At 41.0% G+C, this 16,481-nt stretch overlaps 2 protein-coding genes across 5 annotated transcripts in view; one reads left to right on the forward strand and one right to left on the reverse strand.

Moving 5' to 3' along the window:
* The window catches only part of gucy2f (guanylate cyclase 2F, retinal), a 71,937-nt gene that overhangs the window by 26,547 nt on the left and 28,909 nt on the right, over window positions 1–16,481 (reverse strand). For 2 of the 3 annotated variants that reach the window (XM_061878706.1, XM_061878708.1), the window contains exon 3: window positions 14,615–15,767. In XM_061878706.1, coding sequence (XP_061734690.1) covers window positions 14,615–15,356 — 742 coding nt within the window. In that variant the 5' untranslated portion in view covers window positions 15,357–15,767. Of the gene's footprint in view, window positions 1–14,614; window positions 15,869–16,481 lie in introns of those variants that run through there. The other variant, XM_061878707.1, reaches the window with a different exon arrangement.
* Window positions 867–14,525, forward strand: LOC133537575 (uncharacterized). Of its 2 annotated transcripts, none has more exons than XM_061878712.1 (2): window positions 867–1,365; window positions 13,272–14,525. In XM_061878712.1, the coding sequence occupies exons 1-2, from the start codon at window positions 951–953 to the stop codon at window positions 13,643–13,645; spliced, it is 789 nt and encodes a 262-aa protein (XP_061734696.1). In that variant the 5' UTR covers window positions 867–950; the 3' UTR covers window positions 13,646–14,525. The 2 variants fall into 2 exon arrangements, with proteins under 2 accessions (XP_061734696.1, XP_061734697.1); XM_061878713.1 differs by having other exon boundaries at window positions 941–1,130.

The raw sequence follows: 16,481 nt of genomic DNA on the forward strand, positions 1-16,481 counted from the left end.
TTGGCCCGCGGCTTTGTTCAGTTTTACATTTTGGCCCACTCTGTATTTGAGTTTGACACCCCTGCCTGAGCTTATAAACTTAGGCCTATATTGCTGTAGTAGGGCCTAGTAATATATCACTAGGATAAAATACGAAACTAACACTTTTATCCTACAGCAAGAACAGAAGGGATTTTGAAAATAAGATAAACGGGTCCAAAATGGACCCGGGCCGGATGAGCCAGGGTTGTTCTGAGTCCGTTGCTGGTCTGCGGCAGATGTACGTGTGGTATGTGCGGGTCCCAAGCGCACCCGCCGCGGAGGTAAGGTTTTGATCATGGATGCAAAGCGGATCCAGCTCGGAGCCACGGCGGGTCCGCGACCTGCCTCCGTGGCGGATCAGTTCTTGAGGACAGGTGGACCCCGATACGGGTCCGTTCCGGAAAGCGCGATACCTGTTTTTGCTGTGTGGGTGTGTTCTAAATTTAAGTTATTTAATGAATCTGAATGAGTCTATGGCTTTGCACCATATTATATATATATATATATATATATATATATATATATATATATATATACACATATATATAATATAATATATAATATTATATATATATATATATATACATATATATAATAAAATATATAATATTATATATATATATATATATTTTTTTTTATATTATATTCTATTTTTGTTACTTTGAATTTACAACCCCTGGCGCTGTTTTGTACTGTTTTTATAATGTTTTGTACTGTTGTTGAACTATTTTGATTATTGTTTCTCTTCTGTTTGTTAATGTTGAAATTTATAAATGAACATTTAAAACAAAGAAAAAAAAGACTATCCAGTGAATAGTGATGTCTGCGGAAGTAAGATAAGCGGAAGTGACGTAATGCGGCGGATTATGGGGTAAACAAACAAAGGCAACAGCGCGAATAGCAGAGGTGGAAAAAAAAAACAAGCCGCAATGTCCCGAGGACAAACATGGAGCTGCGAGGAGACCCAGGCGCTGATTGCTGTGTGGTCGGACGACTATGTCTCACAGCTGCTTGCGACAACACACAAGAACATTCACGTTTTTAATTTGTTCAGCGAAAAGATGGCGGCATGGGGATTCAACAGAACGGCGCAACAGTGCCGGATCAAGGTGAAAAAACTGCGACAGCAATATATAAGGGTTCGGGACTCCATAAGGAATAATGGTTGCTTTGGGGACGAGAAGGACAAATTTCCCTGGTACGACCAACTGGACGAAATACTCGGAACAAGCAGTCCCAAGCAGGAGTCTTTACAAGACAACCATGCCGTTGTAACGTCGATTAAAACAGAGCCAGATGATGATCTGTCACAGTGCTCCGTTAGTCAAGATTGGTGCACGAATGGTAAGTCAGGTGTCTTGTAGACATTTTCCAACATAGTTTATTCTGCTGGTTTCACTTCAACGAAATTGCGAATATTCTGCCCACTGACGGTGCCAGGATTGCACCAGGGCTGGGCGATATCAAATCAAATTTATTTATAAAGCACATTTAAAATTTACCACAGAGGTAGCCAAAGTGCTGTACAATGGGCAGGTTAAAAGATAATATGAGAACCGAGCAAACAAACATGATAAAAAATAAATAAATAAAACATAAAAACAGGTTCACAGCAGGTGTATAATGGGGCGCCATTGCAGGATGGATATCACTCAGTGTTAAAAGCCAAGGAATAAAAGTATGTTTTTAAGAGAGATTTAAAAAGAGTAAAAGAGGAGGCTTGTCTAACAGTCCGAGGTAGGTCGTTCCAGAGCAGGGGTGCCCATTACGTCGATCGCGAGCTACCAGTCGACCGCGGGGGGTGTGTCAGTCGATCTCGAGCTAGGCTTTTAAAAAAAATAGACCTAAAAATTAGTGATCATCAATCTTCACCAAGACGTCACTTAAATGACATTCACGGTACCGGAGGGTCTTGTGAGATGACGCTGGCTGCTGTAAGATCATTATTATTAAAATATGACCGAGAGGAAGGCGAGAAACACTTTTTATTTCAACAGACTCTCGCGCCGTACCTTCCGTCAAAACTCTAAAGGCCGACTGCACATTTCCTATCTTCACAATAAAAGCCCTGCTTCATGCTGCCTGCGCTAACTAAATACAGAGTCTCGGAAAACTGGCGTGCACAAGCGATCCCTCAGAAAGCTAGCGTGCACATCACTTGTGCACGCCAGCTTTCCGAGACTCTTATTTTGTTAGCGCAGGCAGCATGAAGCAGGGCTTTTATTGTGAAGATAGGAAATGTGCAGTCGGCCTTTAGAGTTTTGACGGAAAGGACGGCGCGAAAGTCTGTTGAAATAAAAAGTGTTTCTCGCCTTCCTCTCTGTCATTTTTTCATAATAATGAACTGGCAGCAGCCAGCGTCCTCTCACAAGACCCTCGGGTGCCGTGAATGTCAATCAAGCAAGCTACGGAATTTGCCGCCAATGTTTTTCTTGTAAAGTGTATGGAAGCTGGATGAATTAGATGCCAAAAACCAACCACTTTCATGTGGTATTGTACAGAAAGGACAACTTTTTTTCTCCTCCATTTGAAAATGTGGGCGTTATCATCATTACTGTCTGATTCCAATCAATGCAAGTCATCACAATCAGGTAATACACCAACTTATATTCTTGTCTTCGTGAAAGAAAGACATCTATATGTGTTACACATGCTTGTATTATCATTAAACACATTTAACTTGTTTACAAAAATGTCTCTTTCATAAATAAATATAAATTATATATATAAATGAGGTAGATCCCTTCGAGTTGTTCAATTGAAAAGTAGCTCGCCTGCAGAAAAAGTGTGGGCACCCCTGTTCCAGAGCTTGGGAGCAGCAGCGGCGATATGGCCTTTTTATTAATATTTCGATATTTTTAGGCCATGTCACGATACACGATATTCAAACCCCGTTTCCATATGAGTTGGGAAATTGTGTCAGATGTAAATATAAACGGAATACAATGATTTGCAAATCATTTTCAAACCAAGTGAATGCACTACAAAGACAACATATTTGATGTTCAAAGTAACTCATAAACTTAGTTTTTTTTGCAAATAACAATTAACTTAGAATTTCATGGCTGCAACACGTGCCAAAGTAGTTGGGAAAGGGCATGTTCACCACTGTGTTACATCACCTTTTCTTTTAACAACTGTCAATAAACGTTTGAGAACTGAGGAAACTAATTGTTGAAGCTTTGAAAGTGGAATTCTTTCCCATTTTTGTTTTATGTAGAGCTTCAGTCGTTAAACAGTCCGCTGTCGTATTTTACGCTTCATAATGCGGCACGCATTTCCGATGGGAGACAGGTCTGAACTGCAGGCAGGCCAAGAAAGTAACCACACTCTTTCTTTACGAAGCCACGCTGTGGTAACACGTGCTGAATGTAGCTTGGCATTGTCTTGCTGAAATAAGCAGGGGCGTCCATAAAAAAGACAATGCTTAGATGGCAGCATATGTTGTTCCAAAACCTGTATGTACCTTTCAGCATTAATGGTGCCTTCACAGATGTGTAAGTTACCCATGCCTTGGGCACTAATGCACCCCCATACCATCACAGATGCTGGCTTTTGAACTTTGCGTCGATAACAGTCTGGATGGTTCGCTTCCCCTTTGGTCCGGATGACACAATGTCGAATATTTCCAAAAACAATTTGAAATGTGGACTTGTCAGACCACAGAACACTTTTCCACTTTGCATCAGTTCATCTTAAATGATCTCGGGCCCAGAGAAGCCAGCGGCGTTTGTGGATGTTGTTGATAAATGGCTTTTGCTTTTCATAGTAGAGCTTTAACTTGCACTTACAGATGTAGCGACAAACTGTATTTAGTGACAGTGGTTTTGTGAAGCGTTCCTGAGCCCATGTGGTGATATCCTTTAGAGATTGATGTCTGTTTTTGATACAGTGCCGCCTGACGGATCGAAGGTCACGGTCATTCAATGTTGGTTTCCGGCCATGCCGCTTACGTGGAGTGATTTCTCCAGATTCTCTGAACCTTTCAATGATATTATGGACCGTAGATGTTGAAATCCCTAAATGTATTGCAATTGCACTTTGAGAAACATTGTTCTTAAACTGTTTGACTATTTGCTCACGCAGTTCTGGACAAATGGGTGTATCTCGCCCCATCCTTTCTTGTGAAAGACTGAGCATTTTTGGGAAGCTGTTTTTATACCCAATCATGGCACCCACCTGTTCCCAATTAGCCTGCACACCTGTGGGATGTTCCAAATAAGCGTTTGCCACCTTTCCCAACTTCTTTGTCAGGTGTTGCTGGCATCAAGTTCTAAAGTTAATGATTATTTGCAAAAAAAAAATGTTTATCAGTTTGAACATCAAATATGTTGTCTTTGTAGCATATTCAACTGAATACGGGTTGAAAAGGATTTGCAAATCATTGTATTCCGTTTATATTTACATCTAACACAATTTCCCAACTCATATGGAAACAGGGTTTGTATTAGCAGTAATGCTATGTTTTATACCAACGCCGTTTTGGCCCACACTTGACAAATTACAGTTGTCTGTTCAACCTATTCCCACTTGAAGCCAAACCACCGCCAGACGTTTGGGAATAAATTCTTCCTTCATTTGTTACCATATTCGCACCTTCTTTCGCCGCGCTAGCATCACAGCAAACGTTACCCATGCTGCTACCTCTCTGCTCCGCGAGGGCGTATACGTGCCTGTGCATCTCATAGATTTATAACATGTTCAGCAACATGGTGATGTATTACATGTGCAGTGAAGTCGACATTTCTAAAATCAGCACACACTAACGAGCCAAGGAAACCATTTTGTATGTTTAAGGGAATTATAAAGCATTTAATCATGGATGTAGTTATTCGGTACATGTGTAATTAAGTGTATATTGTCTTAGACAGGGGTGTCAAACTCAAATACAGAGTGGGACAAAATTTAAAACTGAACAAAGCCGCGGGCCAAGGTTGAACAAATTAACCTTTTAGGTGGTAGCGTGTATTGTAGTGTCCCCGAAGAGTTAGTGCGTCAAGGGGTTCTGGGTATTTGTTCTGTTGTGTTACGGTACAGATGTTCTCCTGAAATGTGTTTGACATTCTTGTTTGGTGTGGGTTCACAGTGTGGCACATATTTGTAACAGTGTTAAAGTTGTTTATACGGCCACCCTCAAGTGTCACCTGTATGGCGGTTGACCAAGTATGCATTGCTTTCACCTATGAGTGTGTATAAGCCGCTTACATTATGAAGCTGTTTGTATGGAGGATAAGCGGACGTGTTGACAGGTTTTAGAGAACGTTAAAGGCAGTGCCTTTAATATTGTTGTCCGGGTGGAAATCGGCAGATATTCGGGAGAATGGTTGCCCAGGGAGATTTTCGGGAGGGGCACCGAACTTCGGAAGTCTCCCGGGAAAATCGGGAGGGTTGGCAAGTATGAATATTAGCGGTGAATGCGGTGTTACAGCGGCACAGCCACTGTATAATACCGGTGGGCCAGCTCTAATGTTAATTTGATATTGCCTCGAGGGCCAAATGAAATTACATGGCGGGCCAAATTTGGCCCGCGGGCCAGAGTTTGACACCCATGATCTTAGACATCACTACACACCACAAGGAGGATGCTAAATTATGTTTTTTTTTAGTTTTCTTAGTTGCTTTTACGCGCGAGCACGGTCGCGCATGGCTCTGTCTACAAAAATAGAAGCAAGACACGTAAATTAACTTCATGGTTTGACATTAAATAAGGACTAAAACCATAAGATAAGGTTGCACTTTTCTTATGACACAGAGCAAAAAGTCTTGCTTGTTAAATTTGTCCCATCAGGTGGAGGTTCCAGAGCGATCTTATCCAAAACAGCTGACTGTCATCAGCGCTGGCGGGAGTGTAATTTTTGTTAATGTTGAGTAAAAAGAGCAGCATGTTTAAATTCAAACTAGGGCTGGGCGATATATCGATATACTCTATATATCGCGGGTTTGTCTCTGTGCGATATATCAATCAATCAATGTTTATTTATATAGCCCCAAATCACAAATGTCTCAAAGGACTGCACAAATCATTACGACTACAACATCCTCGGAAGAACCCACAAAAGGGCAAGGAAAACTCACACCCTGTGGGCAGGGAGAATTCACATCCAGTGGGACGCCAGTGACAATGCTGACTATGAGAAACCATGGAGAGGACCTCAGATGTGGGCAACCCCCCCCCCTCTAGGGGACCGAAAGCAATGGATGTCGAGCGGGTCTAACATGATACTGTGAAAGTTCAATCCATAGTGGCTCCAAGACAGCAGCGAGAGTCCCGTCCACAGGAAACCATCTCAAGCGGATCAGCAGCGTAGAGATGTCCCCAACCGATACAGGCGAGCGGTCCATCCTGGGTCCCGACGAGCGGTCCATCCTGGGTCTCGACTCTGGACAGCCAGTACTTCATCCATGGTCATCGGACCGGACCCCCTCCATAGAAAATGACTATATCGTGATATTCGACGATATGTTCTCACGCAGTTGCTTTTAGCTGCTGGCATTACACCACAAGCTATCATCGCTCTTTCTTGTCTGTTCTTCTCACAGACAGCAAGCGCACCTTCTTACACATGTCACCTACATTCACGTCATACGTCACATACTAATACGCCCTTCGAGGAGCAGAGAGGTAGCGGCATGGGTAACGTTAGCTGTGATGCTAGCTGAGCCGTGCGAGTGGTAATACGAGAGAAAGAAGGTGCGAATCTGGTAACAAATGAAGGAAGAATTAGTTCCCAAAAAAATAACAGGGGACCCATCATCAGGTGGTGGTTTGGCTTCAATTGGGAATATGTCAAACAGACAACCGTAATATGTCAAGTGTGGGGCAAAAGCGTTGCTATAAAACGTATCATTACTAATAATATGTAGCATCATTTGAAAAGTAATAATAATAATAATAATAATGGATTAGATTTATATCGCGCTTTTCTATTGTTAAGACACTCAAAGCGCTCACAGAGAAGTGGGAACCCATCATTCATTCACACCTGGTGGTGGTAAGCTACATCTGTAGCCACGGCTGCCCTGGGGTAGACTGACGGAAGCGTGGCTGCCAGTTTGCGCCTACGGCCCCTCCGACCACCACCAATCATTCATTCATCATTCATTCACCAGTCTGAGCGGCACTAGGGGCAAGGGTGAAGTGTCCTGCCCAAGGACACAACGACAGCGATCTGGATGTCAATAGGTGGGAAGCGAACCTGCAACCCTCAGGTTTCTGGCACAGCCGCTCTACCTACTACGCCATGCCACCCCTAAGTTCCCGCTAGAGAAGGAAGAGTGCTTACTCCACATGTAAACATCTCCATACTGTGCCACACGCCCACACCATCAAAATGCAGAGGCAAACATTTCCAGATCAACACCGTATGAAAACATTTTTTGATTTTTTTTTAGTTGTGATTTCCCTCTCTGCATGAAAGTTAAAAATGAGCACATATGAATGCAGTATGAACAAGAATGTTTTAATGTAGACAGATAGAATCATCGTACTGCTGTGATTATATGTATCAAGTGTTCATTCCAGGCTAAGGAAAAATATCGAGATATATCTTGTGTATCGCGATATGACTTAAAAATATCACAATATTAAAAAAAGCAATATCGCCGAGCCCTAATTCATCACAATTCTAGGTTTATGCCGTGTACACGCATATGCCAAGCGGAGAGTTTTGGATCTTTACACTTTGGCCAGCGTTTGTAAATGTCTGCGTTTTTGATGACAAAATAATGTGTCAGGGTGTGGACAAGAGGCCTAAACACAGATATAAGTATGCGTTTATTAAGTATCTGTGTTCGTGTGGACATAGCCTAAAAATATCTGAAACTCTAAGTGGTGGGCCAGCCAGGGTCTGTTATCCTAGCGTTCTGGGTGGCGTTTTCCCTTTTTTAAAGAAAAATGCCCTATGCTTGCATTGTTTTAGGCTATTGGAACCGTTCACAACGCAAAGAGGATACAAGTTTCTTCATAGTTACCCTAAAGGTAATCAAGAAGAGCGAAATAATGCAAGATTTTACGAAAAAAGATGACAAAAGTGGCACACACTCCAGTCCAGAAGAGCAGATTGAGTCGAAGAAAGCCCGAGTTTGGAGTGATCACTTTGTCAAAGTACAGGCCAAAAGTTTGGACACACCTTCTCCTCATTCAATGCAATTTCTTTATTTTCATGACTATTTACATTGTAGATTGCCACTGAAGGCATCAAAACTATGAATGAACACATGTGGAGTTATGCACTTAACAAAAAAGGTGAAATATCTGAAAACGTGTTGTATTTTATCCATCCATTTTCTACCGCTTGTGCTCTTGATTACTGCTTTGCACACTCTTGGCATTCTCTCGATGAGCTTCAAGCACACCTGTGAAGTGAAAACCATTTCAGGTGACTACCTCTTGACGCTTATTGAGAGAATGTGTGCAAAAAATTAATCCGCGCAAAGGGTGGCTATTTTGAAGAAGCTAAACTATTAAACATGTTTTCAGTTATTTCAACTTTTTTTGTGAAGTACATAACTCCACATGTGTTCATTCATAGTTTTGATGGTTTCAGTGACAATCTACAATGTAAATAGTCATGAAAATGAAGAAAACCCATTGAATGAGAAGGTGTGTCCATACTTTTATGCCTGTACTGTACTTTCACCGCTAAGTTTTTCCCACCTAAGTACTTTCTTGATGTTAGTTGTTTTTTTATCTTGTTTCAGGGTTCATAAAACACATTTTTGCTACGAGTGTTTCGTAAACAAGTATAAATAAAAGAAAGTAAAAGTGAGCAAAACCTAAAATAGTTAAGCTTTTACCACAGGCAGCAATCATAAATTAAGCTTTTAGCGCATACATAATGTTGAGATCTATACTTGTATTTTGATTGGAAAATATAATCACGCATACTTGTAAACAGCTCGTGCAACAAAAAGGCAACAAACATGGCTGTAGATGTAAAGTGATATCACGCAATGCAACCCTACTCGAGCAAAAAACATTTTTTGGTAGATATCGACCGATTATCGTCTGGGGCGGTTATCTGCGCCGATTCGTGACATTTGATTAATATTGTATCGGCCTTTTTTATCAGTAACAACATTTTTATAACAACTTTAACAGAACTACATCAACAGATATTTAATCGAAAACCAACACAGTCAAAGATAGATGGACGTAAACGTGACAGAAAGGAGATCTCTGCCAAAAATCCAAACTTTGTGCAAATATCTTGACTAGAGATCAACCGGATATTTTTTTTTTTCGCAACTGCTGTCCATTTGAGGAACTACCACAGGACATTGCAGAGGGGGGAACGCAGGTTTCGTCCCAGACAATAAGGCGCGCACGACGAGATGAAGCCCTCCATGCCAGAGCTCCCAGGCGCACCCCACTTCTTACTAACAGGCACAAGAAAAATAGACTCCAGTATGCCAAAAATCCTCTGGACAAACCCCAAAGGTTTTGGGAAATTGTTCTAAGGAGTGATGAGACAAAACTGGAACTCTTTGGGCCTATGAATCAACGTATCATCCATGTATCCAAAATGGATACATGGATGATACAGCAGAGGATTGGGAGAATGTAATGTGGTCAGATGAAACCAAAATATAACTTTTTGGTATAAACTCAACTTGTCGTGTTTGGAGGAAGAAGAATACTGAGTTGCAACCCAAGAACACCATACCTACTGTGAAGCATGGGGGTGGAAACATCATGCTTTGGGGCTGTTTTTCTGCTAAGGGGACATGATGATTGATCCGTGTTAAGGAAAGAATGAATGGGGCCATGTATCGTGAGATTTTGAGCCAAAACCTCCTTCCATCAGTGAGAGCTTTGAATGGTTGACCAAATACTTGTTTTCCACCATAATTAAAAAAATATATATTTAAAATTCCTACAATGTGAATTCCTGCATTTTTCTTTTTCACATTCTGTCTCTCATAGTTGAAGTGTACCTACAGTACAATGAAAATTACAGACCTCTGTCATCATTTTAAGTGGGAGAACTTGAACAACTTTTTTTCCCACTGTAAGTAAAAACAATTTTAAGCTCCTTCATGTAGCTAGTAGTTCAGACATTTTTCAAACTGGCTTGACATGATTTCTTCCTAGATTTTATAGAGTGTCTGAGAATGCTGCCTCTTCTTCTGTACTTATATAATAAGTCTCCTATTTGTCAGTATATTACACAAAATTTGGATTTTTGGCAGTGATATCTTTTCTATCATCTTAATATTCATCCATGTCTGTCGCGTTATTTGATTAAATCACGTAACATGAAACTCGCCGTGCTCCTAAAATAAGACCACGCTGCGAGCGTTGCGAATGAAGGATTGTTCCAACAAGATATCCTGGCAAAATATGGAAGTTTCGAAAGCTAAGCAGAAGAGACATACCTGTGTACAAACAACCAACACTGAATGAGGACAAGAAAGTGGGGGTTGGCTCTATCCGTAGCTGTTTGACGGTTGCCAACAAGCACAAAAACAAACCCTGGCGAAAACATAAACTCTTTGGCGCAGGTACGAAAGTCTGCATTCTACAAAGCAAAGGTCCGCCAGTTTCGTCGTAAGCGTTTTCAAGCCAACACAAATCCATTTGGTCAAGTTGCGTCGCACAGAGTTAATCACTCCAAAAAAACCTGTACTCTGCGGGAAATATGAGGAAACTGAAAAACTACTTGATGAATACTCAAATCTCGTCTCTCTTGGTGGGGCCAGGGTGCTGCAGGCTATCTGCAATCGGGTGGAAGGCAGCATACACATTGGTTGAGTGATCACCTAACAAACTATCAGCCAGTAAATTATATTTGAAGCCAGAGAAGCTTACATCTGTTTGAGGTATTTACGGTATGTCAAGTTATATTGTTAGTTAACTTTTCCAAGAAACAGCATTTTCCATACTGCTATAAAACTTGTCCACTGTAGAGGACACTGCTTGTCATAAAGTAAAAGTTGAAAGACACTAAACTGAAGATTATTGTTTTACACTGATGTTTACATTGTCACTTTATAGATACTGAACTAAGTTTTATAAATATTTGCATGAAATAGTGGATGTTTCTGCACAATTATTTGTCATTAACGCCCTTAAGTGTCTAGGGACTTATTTTCTCAGTTTGTAAGTAGAGAAGTCAGATAATATTGGCAGATAAATGCTTTAAAATGTAATGTCGTAAATAATCGGTATCGGTTTCAAAAAGTAAAATTCATGACATTTTCTAAAACACGCGGACGTAGGGAAAAGTACAGAGCGCCAAAAAACTTAAAAGACACTGACTATGCATGTTGGCCCAGTCACATTATTTCTATGGCTTTTCACAATGCAATGCATACTTGATCAACAGCCATACAGGTCACACTGGGGGTGGCCGTATAAACAACTTTAACACTGTTACAAATATGTAAATCCACACCAAACAAGAATGACAAACACATTTAGGGAGAACATCTGCACCGTAACACAACATAAACACAACAGAAGAAATACCCTGAACCCCTTGCAGCACTAACTCTTCCAGGACGCTACAATATACACCCCCCAGCCCCCGCTACACCCTACCTCTCCCCCCACCTCAACCCCGCCCACCTCAAAATCCTCATGCTCTCTCAGGGAGAGCATGTCCCAAATTCCTAGCTGCTGTTTTGAGGCATGTTTAAAAAAATAATGCCCTTTGTGACTTCAATAATGAGTATGGCAGTGCCATGTTGGCATTTTTTTCCATAACTTGAGTTGATTATTTTGGAAAACCTTGTTACATTGTTTAATGCATCCAGCCGGGCATCACAACAAAATTAGGTATAATAATGTGTCAATTTCACGACTGTATATATTGGTATCGGTTGATATCGGAATCGGTAACTAAGAGTTGGATAATATCGGAATATCGGATATTGTCAAAAAGCCATTATCAGACAAAAATGACAAAATATTTTTTGACAATAAAAAATATCGACATATCCACTGTAGGACCAACCATATACTGATATATATTTGTATCAATCCACTTATGTCTGTTTACATTCCGAAGCGGTTGTGTAGTGTAGCATACATGTTTAGCTATTTGCTGTCCTTCAGTGATAAAAATACCTTTAAGAAACAGTTTATTTGCCGCCATGGAGGTGATAATTTGTCATTTAGAAATAGCTTCACACTGTAGGGACGTTAGCTAGCTGGCATGAATGCTAGAGTGGTTGAAGATGTGTTCGTTTGCTTGTTGATGTCAAATTTCCGGGACACTGCAAGAATGTGTCAACATGTTCTATCCCGATATGACGATACTCTATATTGGGGATGTAACGATAAAGAGTATAATGATAAACCGCGGTAAAATTTCAGACGGTTAGTAATATAGTAACATTTGTACTTACCGAAAAACTGTCATTTATTAATGCATTTTAGGCAACACTGCTTGCTTCCTGGAAACGGAAGTGCCGTGCTTCTCAGAGTAAACACAGCCAATTGCTTCGTTTCACTCGATTCTACTTCCGAGGAGTCTCAACATGCGTTTAAGAGCATACTGCTGTTAACAGATGACGACAGGTGTGGACAATAACATTAACATGATATAGGTCCATTAATGTGCACTGTCCCATGTACTATAACAAAGGAGTTGTATTATACATTTATTAACAAGCTTATTTGTGTTTTTCATGGAATAGGCGAAAGTTAAGTCAGAGAAAATGCGGTAGTTTATAAATTAATTAATGTTTCTGTCCAGCCTGGTAGCAAATGCGTCACAGTGGTTGGGGACCACTCATGTAGACCACTAGGAAGTGTTTTAAATATAGAAAAAAAATCAGAATTTGACAAAGGGCTGCACGATTAAATAACATTAATGTTTTTTATTCAGTTTGGTATCCTCACCTTGCAGGATGTTTAGTTTTTCTCTGCCGTCACCGGTGTTTAAGTGACAGATGTTTGCCAATCAGAATTGTCAAGTTTTGCGTATTTTGCCTCCTGGCCAATTGAAAGTTTCTCTCTCTTCAAACAGGGAAAAAGAAGTCTCACTCTGTGCATTGCTCTCAGCATCTGGAAGTGTTTATTTAACAGTAGAATTAACTGAACAGAGCGATCCCTCTGTTCAGTCAATTACAATCTTTGTCTCTGTGGGTGGAGAGTGGGACGACTCCTTACACACACAAATGTAGTGTTATCATAAGATTTTATGTTAAAATAAAGCCAATACTTAAATGTTTATGTGTTCGGGACAACACTACAATGCAGTCAGGCAATGACAGCTTTACTGTATCATACTTTTTATCCACAGGGTCCAGTGAAATTCATCTCGGTGACGAGAGCACAACCAGCTCAGCTCAGAGCTCAGAGAGCCCCCGGCCCGAGCCAGAAACTAACACCTTTCGCTGGACAGTTCCTGGCGCCGGAAGCAAGAAAAGAAAAAGTAGGGTCGATCGCTTTGACAGTTTTTTGGAAAGCTACATGCGGCAGAAGAGGCAAATGGATGAGGCTGACCGAAGACGGCGGGACGAGGAGAGAGCTGCGTTTGAAACATTTTTGAGAATGCAGCAGGAAGCGGATGAGCGGCGGTTTAAAATCATGCAGGAACAGCAGCAAGTCAACAACCAACTGCTGTTGCAAATGATGGGGATACTGGATCAAGTTGTAAAACATTTAAAAAAATAAACAAATTGTGGATCAAGTAATACAAACAAAGAAGAACTTTACATTCATGTCGATCTGCTTTTAAGTAGTCCACTCCATATGAGAACTGTCATTTTACATGAACACTTGGGCTTTGCTACATTGTTTTAGTTTTTTGTGTCGGATAATTGACCACCAAGTTTATACTGTGTATAGTCCTGGTCAACAGATTATTTACTACTGTACAACAATGACTTCAAGTACAGATTCCAACTGCAGAAAATATGTCTTTAAAGCAGGGGTGTTCAAAACTTTTTCCACTGAAGTCTGCATTCTGAAAAATTTAAAAAGGATCCGTATGTGTATTGCTATTTTTAATTAATTATTTAAAACGATTTAATTTTATATTGTTTTTTTTGTCTTTGCATTTTGCCTTTTTATTCTTTAAATTTTTGCTGTTTCATTTCTTATGTTCTATTTCTACAACGTGCCACCAACCAGTGGTCGCAAATGGCCCCCCGAGCAGCACTTTGGACTCCCCTGCTCTAAAGTCAAGCACCGCCGATGTCTTCCAACTCAAAATGTCCCCAACATTTGCACGAAAATGGACTTTAAGTTCAAACCACTGCACATTTTTCTTTTTTTACGACACGTCTCCCCAAAGAACAGCCTAAACATTAGAAAGGAGAAAAATAATGTACTGTACACAAGAAATGATGTGAAATACGCCGACTCACATAACTGTTGTCACCTGGTATTTTTACTATGGTTAACTTCTTTTTTCCCTTGTATTACAAGTAAGAACATTAAAAAGTCCAATTATAGTGCAGGTTAAATTGTTTTTACACTTGTATGTGGGATTGTCAGATTTTACTTTAATAGATTGCCTGTACACTTAATAAACATTTTATGATGTTGTCAATTTGACTTTGGAACAATTTATTTCTAATTGCATAATTTTTTACGAGTAAAATACAAACAAATCAGAGTTTGAGGGGTCAGTCCACTCACCTCTTATCTCCCCTGCGTCTTGGATCTGCCTCAGTGTGCTCTCAACTTGCGTCTCATTTATTCCCACAGATGTAACCAGGGCGACAGAAAGCCCATTTTTCCTCATAGCACTGGCCACTCTCGCCGCTGTGTCCATCCAGATGTCTTCTTTGGAGGAGACCACCACAATGTTGGCCCAACGGAAGTACTTCAGCACGGTGAACAGCACCTCGGAAGGAAACGGCACTGTCCTGGAAAACGTCGGGTACCCGGTGATGCGGTCCAGCTCAAAGTTGACGCATCCGTACGAGTAGATGGACTTGTCCCAGTTTTTGGCCAGTAGTGCTGCTGCGGTACAGTATCCAGGATTAGTAGGGCCCACAAACGCATCTGCAAAATTCTCGTATTGAATGAATGAAGTTAGAGCTTTGGATGTTTCACAAGGCTCCTGCAGGATGATGAAGTCCATTTCCAGGCCTAGATTCAATGTGAGGTCTTCGTTAATCCTGCTCACGGCGAGCCTGGCGGCGGCAGTGGGGTACGTCCTATAGTACACGGGGTCGCAGTTCCAAGGCCCCAAGATCCCCACTTTGAATATCAAACAGTGGATGCAGCAAGGGAACGTCAACACTCCAAAGAGGATCCATATCAGCGAGTTATAAAAAGACGTCGCCGGTAAAGATTTCCTGCTTTTAATTATGGGCACACGTGGATGGATGCACTCCCATGGTGACCTTCTCAGACTGGGTGGGAAATGTTGCATTGTCCTTGCTGCCAGTGACCCTTTAGGTTCACTGCCGGATCATTTCAGTTTGGACGGTGACGTCTGAATCTAAAAAGGACATACAAATCTTAGGAGAGAAAAAAAAAAAAAAAGACTCACGTCATCTGTGAAACTCCATCATCCCAACTTCGCTGTAGGAGTGTCACCTAACCATCCTCAAAACCTGGAAGTCCGGGGAGCTGCTGCAGAGTGAACGCAACCGAGTCATAGCGTTTGGACGTCAGGCTGAAAATGACAGGTGGGAGACGGGGCGCGTCTGGAGACAACTTCAGCGCCCTGGAGAGCTACTTACGCCCTGCAGCCGGCGACCTGCTTTGATCCTTTACCAGCTCTGCACACCAGCAGCATCGTTGGTTGCGGGCACACACCTGTGCTTGTTTCGCTTCATCTCTATTAACAAACAAACAACAATCTAAATAGAAAATTAACCCTAAAATTGGAGCAACGGTGTGTACCACAGGCTCATTCAATGAAATCCTCCAAAGTGACCGTGGGGCCAAAACGTAGGTACTCACTAATCCATTTTCAGCGAGGCGAGATGTAAGAGGATTGACATCAGGCCTTTAGTCTTGTCCAAAACCCTTAGCCAACAAGGCTTTTTTTCTTAACATTTAACATATACTGTATGCAGACAATCAGGCAGACACATTTCCCCAATACAGTTATTTATATCAAAGTAAGCATAACAAAAGTAATGCACAAAGACAAACAACCAATATACCCACTTTCTTTCAATAAATGAATGCCTTCCAGAATAATAATTTTTATTGGTTTGATTGATTGATTGAGACTTTTATTAGTAGATTGCACAGTACAGTACATATTCCATATAATTGACCACTAAATAGTAACACCCGAATAAGTTTTTCAACTTGTTTAAGTCCACGTTACTCAATTCATGGTCCATAAAACCCACCAAAAATCGATCTCCCAGTAATTTTTCGCTCCAACTTGATTGCATTATTCAATGGTTGTTGTGTTTCAGCGATTGTCTTCTCCTTGCTTTCAAAAAAAAATCCATCTGATTGTCAGATGGCCACATTTGTGTCGTTTTTCAGTTCAAGGGGTGTTGCCTGATGTCTATGGATGGTCTCATTCACCCAG

Source organism: Nerophis ophidion, linkage group LG18, assembly GCF_033978795.1.
Source record: "Nerophis ophidion isolate RoL-2023_Sa linkage group LG18, RoL_Noph_v1.0, whole genome shotgun sequence".
Lineage (NCBI taxonomy): Eukaryota > Metazoa > Chordata > Actinopteri > Syngnathiformes > Syngnathidae > Nerophis > Nerophis ophidion.

Bases quoted from the DNA above. Each gene is read 5' to 3' on its own strand.
- LOC133537575 (XM_061878712.1), top strand. From the start codon at position 951: ATGTCCCGAGGACAAACATGGAGCTGCGAGGAGACCCAGGCGCTGATT. The intron at 1,366-13,271 runs GTAAGTCAGGTG...TTTTATCCACAG, and splicing joins TCAAGATTGGTGCACGAATG to GGTCCAGTGAAATTCATCTC.